Raw genomic sequence first — 16,273 nt, forward strand, 5'->3', positions numbered from 1 at the left:
AAAATTTGTAACAGTAATGCAACTGAATATTTATTTTGATGCATAAACCTGAATGTTACATACCAAATACAATACAGTAACACTGTTTTCCTCCTTATTTACATGTTTATGAAAATTGATATGCAATCCATGTTAAAAGAACTTGTAATGGAGAATAGTTACATTAGAAAAATAATATTCTTGATAAAGCATTCTCGAGGACTCCAATCACATTTTCAGGCCTCTTTCAATAAGGCAAAAATCCCTGGTACAGCATATAACTTAATTTACAAAATACAATAACTTCAGACACATCTTCAAGTTTTCTTTTGGTATGCTTTTCCTCACTGTAAAATTACTTAATTCTCTTACTAAACAGAAAGAACTTTCAATAACGAAACTTAATGAGTTCTACTACATATTACATACACATCTCTGAGGCCTAGTGACCACAGCTGGGGAATCTTTCTCCTTAACTGCTTGCTCAATGAGCTTTTCTTAGATGTAGGACATGTAGTATTTGGAAATCATTATGACTGCGGTATCTTTCTTCAGTTTTCATAGGAAACAGATCTGTCACATTTTGAAAGTTGTTTTTTTTTTTTTTTATAATTATTTTATTTCATTTTAGGAATTGGTGCACAACTACATTTCCACTCACAAGAGAACGTCACGAATGTAACTAAAATTAGGCTTGGATAACTTTGAAAACATACTACTATGTGCCAAAACCCAAATTTCTTGCTTTAATACTTTATAACCCTGCCATGCTCTAGGAATTCTTCTTCTGCATAGCTTCATTACTAGTCACAGTCAGACAGTTTTAATTCCTTCAAAGGCACAGAACTTCCACCTCTTTTCCAGTGTTGCTCCTACACCAGTGAATTCTTGTTTAAACATGCGTGGCAGTCTCATTAAAAGCATTTCTATTTCATTTGCAGAGATCTGGGAAAGACAGAGAGGTAAAAATTAAAGTAAGAAGACTGCCCTGTAGATTAGAAAGATGAAATAAACCAAAAATAAAAACAGACAGACAGATAGATAGATATGCAGATAGATAAATAAGTAAGTAAATAAAAAAATTAAAGGCAAGTGAAAGCAAAGCCAATCATTATTATATTCAGTCTTAGTCTGACATGAATGGAATTTCCAGACTCCAAAAGAAATGAAGATTTCTTGCAGGAATGATCCTACTTTCTTAAAGTGGAGTTTCATTGCAAAAGAATGAGAACTGTTGTTTTGGGGCTGCTATCACATAGTGCTGTGCAAAGAATGACACTTGCAAGTACACTTATGAGGAGGAGAAAGCCAATAGGACTTTCTTCTTCCTTCTCATCCTCAGAACTCTTGAATTCTCCACTTGACTCCATCAGTTTTCCTCTTCTAAAAAGCCTAACGCCTCTCTTTATTTTCAGTCAGCTTCCTTTCTTTATTTAGAGCTGACTACTCATGGAGTCGTCCTCTCCCAGTCAGGTCAGCAGCCCCAGATAAACAAGCAGTGAAGTTCCTGAATCAGCATAGCTCAGGATGCTTCTGTTGTCTTGAAAGCTTAATAAATGGTCACAGTCTTTATCTGAAATGTCCTCCCACTGCAGAAAACACTTGCAAAAATACAGCCTTTCTGGTATAACCAGTAGAGAAGTCAAGGAATGAATGTTCATGGAAAAATGAATTATTCTGTCTTGCAGCTACTTCTTGGAAAGCAATGACCATGCAAGGAACAGTAAAGAAATACATAGGTTCTGCTTGCCATCCACAAGTATCTCCACAATTTGATAGGCTTCTCTTGCAGTGATGGCACTTCTGCTTATTCATACTAGTAGGACACTTCTATGGTGGAAAGTTTGATTTTAAAACCAATGTACAATCATAAAGCACAATAATTCCACCTCATTACTCCCAAAGGAAATGAGAAAGTACCTATCACCTTTTATTTTTTCCTGAAGAGGTTACTGAGACAGAAAGATTAAATGATTTGTTAAGGTGGTGCTGAAAAATCTGTGTTGGAGTCAGTCTAGAGCCCCAGAGTAATCAGGTCCATCTTTTACGTACTCTTATGGCAGTAATGAATAGCTGGTTACCTTTGGGTAATGTATCTGAGCTCTGTACAGAGCCCTCAGCCCACATGGGTATGCTGACCTTATCATTCCTGTTCAGGTGAGAGATGACAGGCTAACCATGGAAAGTAATTGAAATTAATCTCAGAGATTGCATCTCAGGATTGCGCTATTAAAAAGTAATTTGTTGCTACAAGCAGTTGCTTCCAAAGTAAACCAGTGAGGTCAAATTCTGCAGCTTGTGTTTATTATGCAGGAGGTATGCTGAGTGGTAGCTGCATGGGCTGGTAATTTGGCATCTCAGAGGGATGGAGGCAATGCCTCATCCATTGAATCTGCAAATTAAAGGCTGATCTTGGCAGACTCACAGAAGCCAATAGGTTACTCACATGAGTAGAAACTCAAGGACAAGAGCATATACATGTGAACAAAGAAGTCTGCAACAGTGAAGGGAGAGGCAGCCAAAGAGCTTCCCTTAATCCCTTGTTTTTGTGGGCAACAGTGGACATTAAAACACTTCAAAATCTGAGCTGTCCTGGTCCAAATATAATGCCTAAAACATCATCCTTCTTCTCTGAGCAAGCTCTCTGATTTCTATTGGGTTTCTAGCTCAAGATCTTCTCTGCTTTTAAAGGATCTGCTTTTAGAGCATCTCCTTTACTTCATAGAAATAGGAGAAGGATCTTTCAGAGGCATGAAGCAGCCCATCAAAGCAGCTGGACGGTGATCCTGTTTGTGAATGGTATGGCTGGAAGAAGTCTTCAGGAACATTACTAGGATCACCGGAGGTACATCTAACAGCACCACACAAGGAATGTTGCTCACATTCTGAGCCCAAGTGCACATCGTGGCTTTATCCTCACCCAACGTTGCAAGCAAATCTAGGCAAGCACCATCGTACCCATGTTCAGGAGATGTATTGCCAGATGTGGATCAGAGCTGTGGCTCATCAGAAGGTGACATCTGCATTTGCCCAGTATCTCCTGCAGTCTACAATCTTGCAGAGCCATTGCTCAGTGCTGAAAGTAGCACGCACCTGATCAAAGGTGGACATTTCACAGCTCAGCTCCTCATTCTTGACTGGCTTAATTTTCAGTGGAGAGGAATAGATATTTCCAGGGCTTGATTCATCTTATCATAAAGTAAATTTTTTAAAAGTCAAAGTATCTTGTCCACAGGTATCCATTGGCTATGAACTGTAGGAACTGATGCATTAAGAAATATTTTTCATGCTATGGTGTGTTGGCCTCGCTTTTGTGTTGGCTCTCTGAATTTAGCAACAGGGTCAGCCAGTTCCCTTATGAGGCCCTCTGTGCTTCCTCATTAGACAAAGGATAAGCTTCATGGTCCACTTATTTGTTAATGAAAGTTCACATTAGGTGTGATGCAAGACTAACAATTGTTAGAAGAAAAAGGAATCACCTAAAATTCTCTACATTGTAGCCATAGATACACCTACGTCTTACTGTGTTTTCTTTCTCGTCACCTGTATTCATCATGAAACCAGCTGCTAGTCTTTGCCATTTAAAACTTTGCTCTTCTTTGCCGCAAAGAATAACTAACCAGAGGAAGGCAAAGGACCTCAACACAGGTTTGTGTGTGCATTGTAATTTGTGAATGAATAAAGACTGCAAACCCCCAAGCCCCGTATCCTATTATCTTTCTAATGGAAACACACAAAGAGTTTAACCTGCAGTAACAAAAAATACAGTATTTCTATAGAGAAAACAGATTTAGATTATTAGTATTTTTTTTTTACCCTGGAGTCCAGCTGCTGCATATAAGACCAAAGATATTCTATATTAGCTCCAAAAGGGTGGACGTGAAGAAATGTGGAGATGATACCTGTGTTAAAAGCAAATGCACACAAAGCATTGAAATCACCTCAGACAGTGTAACGTTCAAATAAGCAAAATATATCTGAATAGTCTGTTCTTGCAGGTTCTTCAGTATGAATTACAGTTCTTATTTTTCTTACACAACCCCATAAGCATAAGAAAAAAGCACATTTTTAATACAGTCATAATAACATGGTAAACACAATAGCTCATCTTCAGGAATGACAGCAGTTAGCAAGTAAGTGACCAAGATAATATACTGATGAATAAAGGAATTTCTAAACAAAGACTTGCTGGAAGCATTTCAACTGCCAATTTTATGCTTGATTTACCAATGTAAAATTGTGGATATTGTAATGGTAAAATTATTGCTTTTTTCCCCTTCACTGGATGTTCTGTTGTGAAAACGTTTCATATAATTGTGCCACAAACTGCACTCCCTCAAATTTTTCTAGTAATTATACTGATGCTGGTTATGAAATGTGTTTAATCCATATTACCCCTAACTGCTACTGAAGAAAACACAGATCTTTTATGACATATTTACTCATTTATTTTCTCTTAAAAGAGAACCGGTTCTGTCAGTTGTTGCTTACAGGATTGTTGTAAAAGGAGTGGGAATAAAAGTGCTTTGGGATGAGTCAGGATCCAAGCATAGAAAATTCTTCTGCAGTGAAAATCAAGTGATGGCATAATAACGACCATAGAAAACATGATTTGGGGTAGCAGGATTGCTATTAAAAGCACGATCCAATTTCTCCTCTTCTAAACCAGCAGTGAAAATACAGAATGGCATGTATGTTACTTACTGTTAGGGGAGAGTTGAACTGTAAGAATCAGAGCAAATACTTTCAGCTCTGTTTGGATGGGTTTCTTAGCTGAACCACCGTAGGGGAAGTTCCTTATATTTAAAGCATAAACACCAGGATTAAAAATGCTTACAAATGACAAAAATGGGTCACTGTATCTTGTGTACTGCAGGCCACACTGCTTTCTTGGTGCTGAATGAATTAGGATAATACTGGATTTCAGATTTTGATTTTCTGGCCATGGTTGAAAACGATAAGTCATATTTAACTCATTTTAGACTAGCTTTGCAAAGAACAACTTTTTCCTTCCCTTATTTTTCCAGTACACCTACAAACTTCTGATCATGCAAAGAGAAAGGTACGTATTTAATTTTATACAATGGCACATGCCAGAGGCAATTGCATTCCTTGCACTGTGTGTGTCCATATGCACACACACGTGAGCCCTTGTGGCAAAAGTCAAGACTAACCGGTTGGGTAGACTGACTGGAAATCCGATTTGTATTCAAATCACTGTTTTACCAGTGGCATTGTATTTTGTATTGACATTGTATGTGTGCCCAGGACTTTTCAGCACAGAATGTCCAAACACAGTTTTTTTCATGCAATGCAAAGTCACTTGTAAATATCTTGTAGTTGCTGAGTGAAGTTCCACAGTAACGTTTCAGTAGTTTTGTTTTCCTTTTATACTCTTTTCCTCTAAGACAATAGTCACTGTTGTGAAAACAGAGACGAACACAGTAAGTAGGTGGAGGCATGGCCCATTCTACCCCTGTGATGCCTGAATATGTCTCAGAGGAAGAGGTAACATGAAGTCCATCTTGAACAATTTTTTTATTTTGGGCTGTTACAGTGAGCAAACTGTGGGAATTTATGATGAGTGACAACTGGACTGAGACTACATATTTATCAGGGCATGTCACCAGAGAGTGGATGATACCCACTTTGGGGAACTTCTCCCACTTGTCATGGTCAAGCAATGAGTGACTTGGAAAAGAAAAGCTCTTTATTCCATTCTTAAAATCCCCTCCATGCTAGCTTTCTTCTGGAAGTTAGCCATCAGCAGGTCAAATGTCATTCATAACAATTAAAAGATCCAAAAGCTATAATAACCAAATTAAATTTAATTTATATACTTTAGTATATCACACTGCTCCATATCTCACTGCAAGTCTGCTGTAGTGTGCTAAGCCCTTTAAACATTTAAATGCATTTTTTCACTTTTAAATGACCTCTTCGGTCCAGCCAGTCTGATTCCATGTTCTAGCAAGAAAGCAGCGACTTTCCCAGTGAATAAATTGCATTTAAACAAATTACGTTGGTTGTGAAACTGCCCCCTACCAGGATACTGCTGATTTTATGAAAGGACCCAACCAATTAAATGAAGCCTAGTCTTTTAGTATTAGGGCAAATGGCAAGCATGCCTTAGGGAGCACTTGGGACCATGGCCATTAGATGCCATGAAAACCTGCCTGCTGAAACCAAATGCAAACCACACTCTGATGTCAGCGGGGTGCGCTCCCTCCAAGGGCAGCATGGGCAATTGTATTCCTGTGTGTCTCTGTGTCAGCTACTAGCAACCTTGCCCACCACCTCTGAGCTTGAATTTTTCGGTATTCTTACAGAGTTTCTTTCAGTGATTCTATTGTCGGTGGAGGATGTGACAGTCCTTGTGGTATTCTTTATAAATATTCATGTCTCCAATTCCCTCACCTAATGTCAAAAGCATAAATCTAGTTTGCTTAGTAGAACCAGCACACACTTTTTCGCTTGGTACTTTGCTAATATTTCCATCCCTTTCTCCTTCACAATTTCTTCCAACAATCAGACAATAAGTTATACAATTCTTGCTTGCTAAATCTTGATGGAAAGGAAATCCTGACATGTTCATCCTGCAGTTCTAAATACAAACCACCTTTTTATTATTATTTTTTATTTTTTTCAGAAAGGAAAATTTCTCTTGCAGTATTTTACTAAAAGCAATCTGAATCCAAATGGAAGATAGTTTTCTTTTCTCATTTATTAATGCAAAGATGCATGCAAACACATGTGCAAAACAAAAATTTGCCAGAAGACAGTTGGTTCTCAAAAAACTTATTTGGATTATCATACCTATTAGTAGTGCCTCTTTCTCTGATTTTAGACCTGGACTTCGTTTCTCAGAAGTTTTTTCTCTTTCTTGGTTGACCAATGCTACTGTCAATACATTGATTTCCTATAAAGTTTAAGAAAACAAAACAGGTGGTCATGAAAACTATATATATTTCAATTAAACTTCTCTGCTTCTTTTCAAATTTGTATTAAAAAAAAAGGTAATTACTTAAATTCACATCTAAAGACATGACAATTATAAATAATTGATTTGTTTGCAGAATACTAAGACACTTTTTGAAGTACCTTTAAGCCAAGAACTGCCCAAGAGACAAATTTTGCTTATGAAGTAAGTAATAACTGTGTTGCCAGTGCTTCTTCATTAGAACAGCTTGAAAGATGTGCCATAAAGTGTGGAGATGGTCAGAAAAATCACATTTTCTAGCTATTAAAGCTGTAAACAAAGACCTCCTCTAGGGAATGTAGATGGAAACATTCAGCTACAGCTATAAGAGTAAATTCAGCAGTCACCAGAAATGTTTCTAGCTACTTGAGCATAACCAACTACCCTGTTACACTCTCCAGCCAATATCCAGCATGGTGTTGGCCCGTGTTCCAAGCAATGCCCAGGCATACTTAGAGGACCATTCCTAATAGGCAGTCTGTATGCAACCTCCTTGTTTTGCAGACTGAGGGAGAGCCAGCCTTAAGGCCAAACTGGTCAAGGCTCCTGTTTTGAGCTCTGTTTTCTTCAATCAGGTGGCCTGAACCATCCAAATCTAAGCCAAGCTATCACATGCTAGATGTTCCATCAGAGGTACCCAGGCAGATGTGCAATGCAGATTGCTCTCCTCTTGGGCATATGTGAAATAAACAAATTATCTCTACTTCAAAGGCATGTAAGTGGTCCTAAAGTGCACTGCACAGTATTCAAGCATATACATGGGCTGTTTCCATGAAGTGACGGATGTACAGTAACGTGTTCCTGGGTGAGGCAGTGACTCACACTGCTGCATCTGCTGTGTGAAATGCTCAGCAGTTCCTTGCAAAACCTCAGAAGCAAAGAGCATGAAGTTGCAGATGATCTGGGGAGGGACTGGGAAAGAACAGGCTCTTGTTCTGGCTGAGGGAGTTAGGGGGTGCTGTTAGGACTAGGCAGCCAATCAGATTTCCACTATTCCTACTAGCACACAATCTAATATCTGCTATTTGGTTTAATGATGTGGCCCATCTAAAACATGCATTTGGGTGGTACCTTGCTCCAAAATTATTAGAGAGCAATTATTTTGGCAATAAAAGAGAGACACTGGGCTGTGTGGCTCTAGGGCATTTCTGGAGGTGTGAATAATTCACAGACAATAATAATTAAAAAAAGCTTCAAATGTGTCCAATGTGCCTATTTATAGATGAGAAGAAGCTTCACAAGATGTGAGAGCGGTGAAAAGAGTCAGCATTTCCTCATTCTGAAAAAAAACCACTAAGCACACGCACACAGTGACGTGCACTGTGCTCTTTATAGGCTGGCACCAAGGAGCAGCTTCTCAAAACGCAGTGCCTGGTGGCTGGGGTGCATCATGGGTTCAAATATTCCCTCATGCTGTGAAGTGGAACACGCTGCCATGCACCAGTTACAAAACTGTATGTGGATTTGAATGACTGAATGTGTATCCTTAGCCCCTGGCAGCAAGGGACTCTGTTAGACCTTTGCCCACACGATGAACGAGATGTGAGATTCATTCTCAGCTTTGGTTTGCAGCAGCTACAGTGGGCAATGTTTTGTGACCAGATACTTATGTGTAGTGTATGCATGTAAGGTGGTGCACCTATGATGTTTTTTAGTCAACAGAAAATAAATTAGAAGGTTTTTTTTGTCACATATTTTGGTTATCCACTTAAGTTAAAATAAACTGGACCTCAGAGATGCCTATTTTATTTTTGTTCATTGGCTACAATCTTTGTAGTACAAAATTAGGCACCAAGAAGTAGGAGAGAGGCAGTAGATAAAGAGTTGCAATTATATCTTCTTAACATAATGGTGTGTCTGAGTGCTCTGGCAGCTCCATCACCTTGACACCAACGCTCCTGTAGTACTGCAGTGTACAGGAAACATTACAGCAACAGGAATATACCCTCAGTTGCCCAGCACTACTGATTCCTCTCCTTGCCATAGCCAAAGGCTAATGCAAACATCTACTGCTGGCCATGGCATCTGAAAGCAGTGACAGAAAGTCCAGGCAAGAATCAGAACTAAGAAAAGCATTCCTATAAATTTCTCTGTAAGAGCAGCAATGAGAAGGGGGTTACAGATGAGAAGAGCAGAGCTGGATGGCAGATTTCCTGAAGCTGGAGCAGAAGAGCAGTGCAACATATGCCACCAGTGCTCACACAGGTTAAGATATAACTTTTGACTCCTTCAGTGACAGAAAAGCAGTCTAAAAATAACAACTCCTGAGAGGGGAATGAGAGAGGAGAGAGATATGTATTTGATATAACAGGCCCCAAATACAACACACAGCAGTTTCAGATGGGATTAGAAGTTTTGTCAAAAAGAGAGACGGAGGAAGAAACTATATTCCCATTGGGAGCAATGAACAGATGGATTCTCATTTAATTTCTAGATTTGAGCCTGTGCAGAACATTCTGTATGATTTATAGGACAGTGTAAACAGATGCTAAAGGAAGTCACATCAAGTCCTCCTTAACTGTACGTTGGTATGGAGGATAAAGGAGTAAAAAATGGGTTACCGGGGAGTCTGTGGAAACACTGAATGGCAAAAACAGCTAGTCAGCAAAAGAGTGGCTTTAGAAAAAGGTTGCAGGTTCTTGAAGGTTTGGAAAGGGAAGTTTTCTGCCATCCAAAACTGCCCGCCTCAGATGATAAATTAGACAATTCTGATGTATTCAGCTCCCCAAGTAAGCTTTCCCAAGCCATGAAAAAAAATCCAGGGTGTACATAGCCAGACAAAGGATGCAATAGCAGTACTGCTAGGAATTATTAGCAAATTAAGAGAGATTGACATAATTGAGTCCAAAAAAAATTAGCATGTAATTCATCCAGAAATGAGAGTAATTATAGTACAAGTGAAAACCTTAAAATATCTGACTACACACTGCAGGTACAAATCTAGTACCCAAGAAGCCTCCACAACTTATCCTCACACAGTTAATTTGCACATCTGTTAGAGGCACTACTTACACCAACCCACAGAAATATAACTTTAAGGAGTATACAAAGGTGAATGAGGCAATAACTAACTGGGAAAAAACAGCCAGGTCACCGCTCTGACGTGAGAAAAATCTACTGATCACCAGGTGCCTGAGGAAAATTATTTAATATATATACTACATTACAGCATTTCCTTTCTTTCCTGCAGACCATCTTTCATTTAGCAAATGGTATTTTCTAAGGCCCTAAGCAGTCTCCTTCAGCAGGTTTCATTACAAAAGGAATATTTTGCTATCATCTGTCAGTTACTGCATCAAAGAAGAACACAGCCGAGCATGTGCAACGTGTATTAGAAGTGAAATCACCTTGCAAGAACTAAACACAGTAGGCAGAAGGCTTAATCTAGGTTCAGTCACATTAGTCTTACTGTCCACCACGGTTCACCCTAGTGCAGCTGGAAGATGTGCATAGACGTAAGTGAATGAGAGAGGTATTCCTGAGAGAGCTACACCACCAGAGGAAGATACAGAAGTCCTGAAGAGCAGGAGATGTAGTGGGGTTCTATCCTTAGCAAAAATAGTTCTTTTTAGCCATCTGTGAACCACAGAACATCTGCCAGGCAGGATCTCTAAAAATGGAGGGAAGATTAGACTTGCCATTCTGCATAAACACTGCTCAAGGGCTGAGCAGGACAGCTGGCCCACCTGGAAGCCACTCCTGCAAAAGTGCACATCTACTTCACCTATTGTTCAAGACTCTGTTTGAAAGGCAGCATATAGAATTTAATGAATGTGGCATTGAAGACACCTGGCATGTGATCAGGATGTAAATATCCCAAGAGCTGAGATACTGGGTAATCCAGCTGTTTGATGATTACCATTAATCCCAGGGGGAATGATGACTGCAGATTGTATTCAAAGTCCTAATTTCCATTGTTGCAGTATATGGAGTTCCACAGATTTTTGTAGTAGGGAGGTAAGAATAATATTAGCCTTCTGAAGGACATGTTAAAAAATCTGGATGAGTTTATAGGTCATGCTGAAGTTTGTACAAAGCAAGTTATCCGTTTTTAGAGCAGTGGCAGAAGGAAGGATTACTATATGCTGGACACAGCAGACACACACTGAATGTATGGGATACACAACAATTTCTCATCAGCCAGAGGATTTCCAAGTAGGAGAAAAAGTTGTATGTCTGATACACAAGCAAAAATCTTGCAAACTATTAACAGCAAGGCAGAGAGATGCTATAAGCTTCAAAACGAAATGCAATTTTATGGTTTTGATAGAAGAAAAACCCACACACATGGTACTGAATCTGCAGTCTTTAAGCTCTTGAAAGGTAAGTTTGCCTCCTCTGAGTCCACAGAACACAAGCTGAGATTTCAGAACGGATTGTCCAGATTCTACTTATTGATGGGTGTGCAGGTTTCCACTGCAAAGAGGAGTAGAAACTAACCTGTGACACAAAGAGCTAGCAATTTTACTTTCATTTACCTGCAGTTCTCCTAAAGTCTGGCAAAGTTGTGTTTACTTCACTGGTCTTTTATTAAACATATGCCTGACCTACATCAGACAATTTTATCTTGCTGTTTTAACCAGAATGGAAACTAATTCGATTTCCAATCAAGTGAATGGAAGTCTTGCATTAGGTTTAATGCTCATCAAGTCAAGCCCTTAAATACATGGGCATATGAAAGTACGAGGTACAGGACAACTTCTGACAGCTTAATATGCTTGTCAGTCAAGAATTGGTGCTTTCTTGTATGTGCTCTGATCCATGGTGAATACAAAATTATTCAACTCACCTTGAGCTCAACTACAATGAAAAATCTTATTTAAATTTAACTTAAATCAGATTTCTTTACAAATGCAAAAATGTAGGAGTGTTGAAATGTGGGAGTATAATCACAGGCAGTGATCATGACTCAGATAATCACAGATAATCTCCAGGCAAGAACTAGACCTGTTCCCTTGTGCTCTTCTCATAAGCTCAGTGCTTCAGCCCCTGTCTGTCATGATGGCCTTTGATGAGCTTGCTCTGGTTGTTCATTGACTGTCCTGTGCAGGAGTCCTCAAAGAGGATTCGATATCTCAATGTGATTGGCAAAGTAGAGGTTAACAGCTGTGACCTTGATCTTGGAATTCACCCTGTCAGACATCCCACATTGGACATGTAGATGCTGTAGGATGCTTTGTTCCAAAACCCTTCAAAAGTCAGGGGGGATTGCAGTCCCTTCAGGCAAAGAGCCATTTCAACAGAGAGGCAATCAGGTTGGTCAAGAATGATTTACTCCTGGTAAATCCGTATTGCAAGATAGGAGCTCCTAACCTCCTCCCAGAAGAACAACTCCCAAGCTATCTTGCTCCATCTTTTCCCAGGGGATGTGGTAAATGTAGGTTCCTCTGATCCAGACCTGCCAGTTTTCAGCTGGCCTGCTACCTGTTCCACAGACAAGCTCCACACATTTGAACTTCACACAAGAAAAATGAAAGAGCTTGCCTTGTTTTCACATCCATCACCGAAGCCCAGATGAATGTGCTGTCCCACGTCCCAGTTATCCCAATGATACAACAGTTCTGTGTCAGCACACGGTGCTCCATCTCCTCTTTGTGTCCCTTGTATGTTTGTAAATGGGAATCTGAAGTGGATCTCCATCTGTCCCGTGTTACCCTCACGAAGGGACCTATTAATCTTGCCATCCTGATCCATTTTCGTATTAGCCCAACCTGTTTCCTCACTAATTTGCAAGCTACCCCCCTAGCCATAGCTGGATTAAAACCCATCACTCTAGGCTGGCAACTTCTTGTTTTTCATTTTTTTATTCTCCACACAGGGTCTCAGGGGATCCTTATCCTACTGCTGTCTAACTAGTGATGCAGAAGTATGCATTTGCCATATGCTACACTGCTGGTGAATATGGTAACAGTTTGTGCTTGTGACTCGTTTATCATTAGAAATGATAGAGACCAGGTGTCATCTATTCACTCAGATCAGGACTTCATAACTTATTTTGAGCTACGTAATAAACCAGTGCTGCATTTGTCAGCCACAGCAAACTGTAATTACCTTTAAAGTACACTAATGTGGAAATTTACTTTTAAAATATGTTAATAAAGAAAATTGTACCATGACAGTAAATTTAACAGTACTCTGGCAGTAATACTGTTGACAATTGGTTTGAAATGTTATCTGGTGTTAAAATCGTAGGAGCAACAATGAAGAAAAACTAGAACAGCAAACTTAAGACCTTGCAAACGAAGCATTTGAAACACAGCACTGTGCATCTAAGATTAGTTTGTCTGATTTATCCTAGATGATAGAAATGTTTTCAGGAGTGAAGATTAATTGTATTATGGTGCTCTTGACATCCTATTTTTCCAACCCATTTGCCAGAGAGATGCTTTTAACTTTTTCATTACAAAGCTTTTACTATTATAACTTTCACCTGCTGAGTTTAAGCAAGTAGCAATAATGCGAAAATGCTTTTTTTTTTCACAGAAACTGTCTTCATATTGTCCTCATTGTATTTGAGCATATCTATTTTATAGGAATGCACATATGCAAAATATGGATGACTAATATGAAACTTACTTCGTGCCTATTTCTAAAAGCATGATCAGGTTGCTTCATTTTCTAAAGTTGGATTTATGTGTAGGTTCCTGATGACTTAACACAGATGTTTCATGCAGTGTGAAGGTGGTTGTTTTGCAAGGGAAAAGGTAATTGTCATTGTGCACACTTTGCAATAGGGAATTGGAGCAAACCAGTGGTTGGCTGAATGAAAGCATTACCTACCCACCAGCACCACTGACAGCACTGTAAGGGAGGATGCTTTGTATTTACCTGAGACTGAGAACTTCTGTTCAAAAGTTCTTTAAAACAGATTTCATTCCAGCAATCACTACTAAATTAAAATTAATACAGAGAAAAACAAAGAAGAAGAAAAAAAAACCTAAAAAAGAAAATAAAAAGGCAATTCACTTTCCTTCCAGGATGGTGAATCATTTAGAGAATGTTTTTGTTGAAATAAAAGGAAATAAAAGAAAATAACTGAGGGAAAACCAAAACATTGCACATGATTTATTAGAGTGAACAGACTTTCACCACGGTCTGGATTTGAAAGACAGTAATTTTAGATATCTTAAAACACAGGGCAACAGGGCAACACCCATATTCATAGGAATCTCCGTTTGTAAATGACAGCTTTACAGAATCACAGAATGGTTTGAGTTGGAAGGGACCTTAAAGGCCATCCAGTTCCATCCCCTCTGCTGTGGGCAGGGCTACCACTCACTAGAACAAGCTGCCCAGGAACCATCCAACCTGGCCTCCAGGAATGGGGCATCCACAGCTCCTCTGGAAAACTTGTGCCAGTGCCTCACCACTCTCTGAGGAAAGAATTTCCTCCTAATAGATAATCCAAATATCCCCCTCTCTTCACTCTCTCTTTCTCTTTTTTTTTAAAGTTAAAACCATTCCCCCTCTTTCTATCACTGTCAGACCACAAAAAATGTTGGTCTCCCTCCTGCTTCAAGTATTGGAGGGCTGCAATAACGTTTCAGTGGAGCTTTCTCTTCTGCAGGCTGAATAAGTTCAACTCCCTTAGCCTATCTTCATAGAAGAGGTGACCCAGGCCTCTGATCACCTTTGTGGCCTCCTCCTGACCCACTCCAACAGCTCCAAATCCTTCTTGTACTGGGACCTGGATGCAGTACTCTAGATGGAGCTTCACAAGGGCAGAGATGAGGGAGACAAGATAGACCATGGGGTACACAACTCATCACTAGCTTCCACCTTGTGGCTGAAGCAGAGAGGGGGTGCATCATCCTCATCCTTAGGGTGGTTGTGGGGGAGCCCAAGTTCTGTGATAACAAGCCAATCTATCTTGTGTGCAGCATGGGTTAAGTGCACAGCTGCATATGTGTAAGGCAGAACATTATTCATTTACTCACTAGAAATGATGGGATGATGCCTGTATAAATACTAGGGAGAAATGCTTTGGGATGAAAGACTGTACATAATGATCAGATATTATTAAAATGTCAGGTAGCTCTGGGCATTGAAGAACTGTCTCCCTGTGGAGCTCATGTAAAATATGAAGTCAAAAAACTTTTTTGATTTGCTGAGTGGGTGGCTGAATGGGTTTTATCATTGTGTTTCAGAGTTCTCTTTTTTCCTCTCTCAGATGATGGGTGTTTGCTCCAAAAGAAAGGGACTTGCTGCTCTCACACTTCCAGCTAGGGACAGTGATTTCTTGCTACATATTAATAAAGGGGTTATTTGTGAAAGCTCAGCTTCAAGCAGCTCAAACCATGCATTTGAAGATAGATTTAGACTAGATACTAGGAAGAAATTTTTTACGTGAGGGTGGTGAGACACTGGAACAGGTTGCCCAGAGAGGCTGTGGATGCCCCCTCCCTGGAAGCATTCAAGGTCAGGCTGGATGGGGCTTTGAGCAACCTGGTCTGGAGGGAGATGTCCCTGCCTATAGCAGGGGCTTGGAACTAAATAACTAAATGATCTTAAAGGTCTCTTCCAATCCAAACCATTCTATGATTCGATGATTCTGTGTCTGAATGCTCTTCGATCTACTGTAGCATTTTGCTTCCCCATAGTGTTGGATCATACCTGAAAGTGCAGAGACAGTTATTCAGTCAGCAGAGAGATCTGCACTGTTCTAATTAAACTTAATTGCCATTTTCTAACACACCAAATCAGGGCTGGGGCAGCGAAGGGTAAATTTGGGAAGCCTTGATCAGTGTGCGAGAACTTCTGAGGGCTGAGGATAACACAGTCCTGTTATTTTTCAACCCTCATGGTATTGAATTAACTAGGTGGTCATTCCTCATTCCTGTGGTAAGTAGAAAAGCTGCTGATCTGCAAATGGTCCTAGCTGCTTGAATTTATCATAATCTGCATGCCTTAAATTGAAGGAAATGAGAGGAAATGAGTGATGGAAGGGCTACAAATAAATGCCTGGAATAGAAAAAAAGTGGGCAAGGACAAGAGACAGCCATTCCTCACCCTGTTGTCCTAGCCCCATCATGACAGAAGAGTAGGAATACAGGCAATAATTGAGGTCTCTAATGCCTGGAGACAGCTGGGGTCTCTCTGCATTCAGGACACTGAGTCCTTACATCATCTAACAACATCGCATACCCATAATGAGAAATCAAATCTCCCTCTCCTCAGGGGGTTATTCTCATCCCAGAGCAGCACAGTTACTCTTGATTGCTCTCTTCAGACAATTAACTGCATTCATTAAATGAATTAGTTGACTGAGTGCAGTCCCCTTGCAAAGGGGAGCAGTTACAACAGAGAGGCTGGAGA

The 16,273-nt window shown here is 39.8% G+C and overlaps 1 protein-coding gene across 9 annotated transcripts in view; it reads right to left on the bottom strand.

Annotated features, from left to right (window-relative positions):
• Positions 1-569: 569 nt before the first annotated feature.
• The window catches only part of ENOX1 (ecto-NOX disulfide-thiol exchanger 1), a 365,454-nt gene continuing 349,750 nt past the window's right edge, over positions 570-16,273 (bottom strand). For all 9 annotated transcript variants that reach the window (XM_052664577.1, XM_052664568.1, XM_052664573.1 and 6 more), the window contains 3 exons: positions 6,796-6,898; positions 3,796-3,881; positions 570-924 (listed from right to left, as the gene is read on the bottom strand). In XM_052664577.1, the coding sequence (XP_052520537.1) occupies positions 793-924; positions 3,796-3,881; positions 6,796-6,898 (321 nt within the window). In that variant the 3' untranslated portion in view covers positions 570-792. The remainder of the gene's footprint in view (positions 925-3,795; positions 3,882-6,795; positions 6,899-16,273) is intronic.

The sequence above is a fragment of the Tympanuchus pallidicinctus genome, unplaced genomic scaffold (assembly GCF_026119805.1).
Source record: "Tympanuchus pallidicinctus isolate F22 unplaced genomic scaffold, pur_lepc_1.0 scaffold6, whole genome shotgun sequence".
In the NCBI taxonomy this organism is placed as follows: domain Eukaryota; kingdom Metazoa; phylum Chordata; class Aves; order Galliformes; family Phasianidae; genus Tympanuchus; species Tympanuchus pallidicinctus.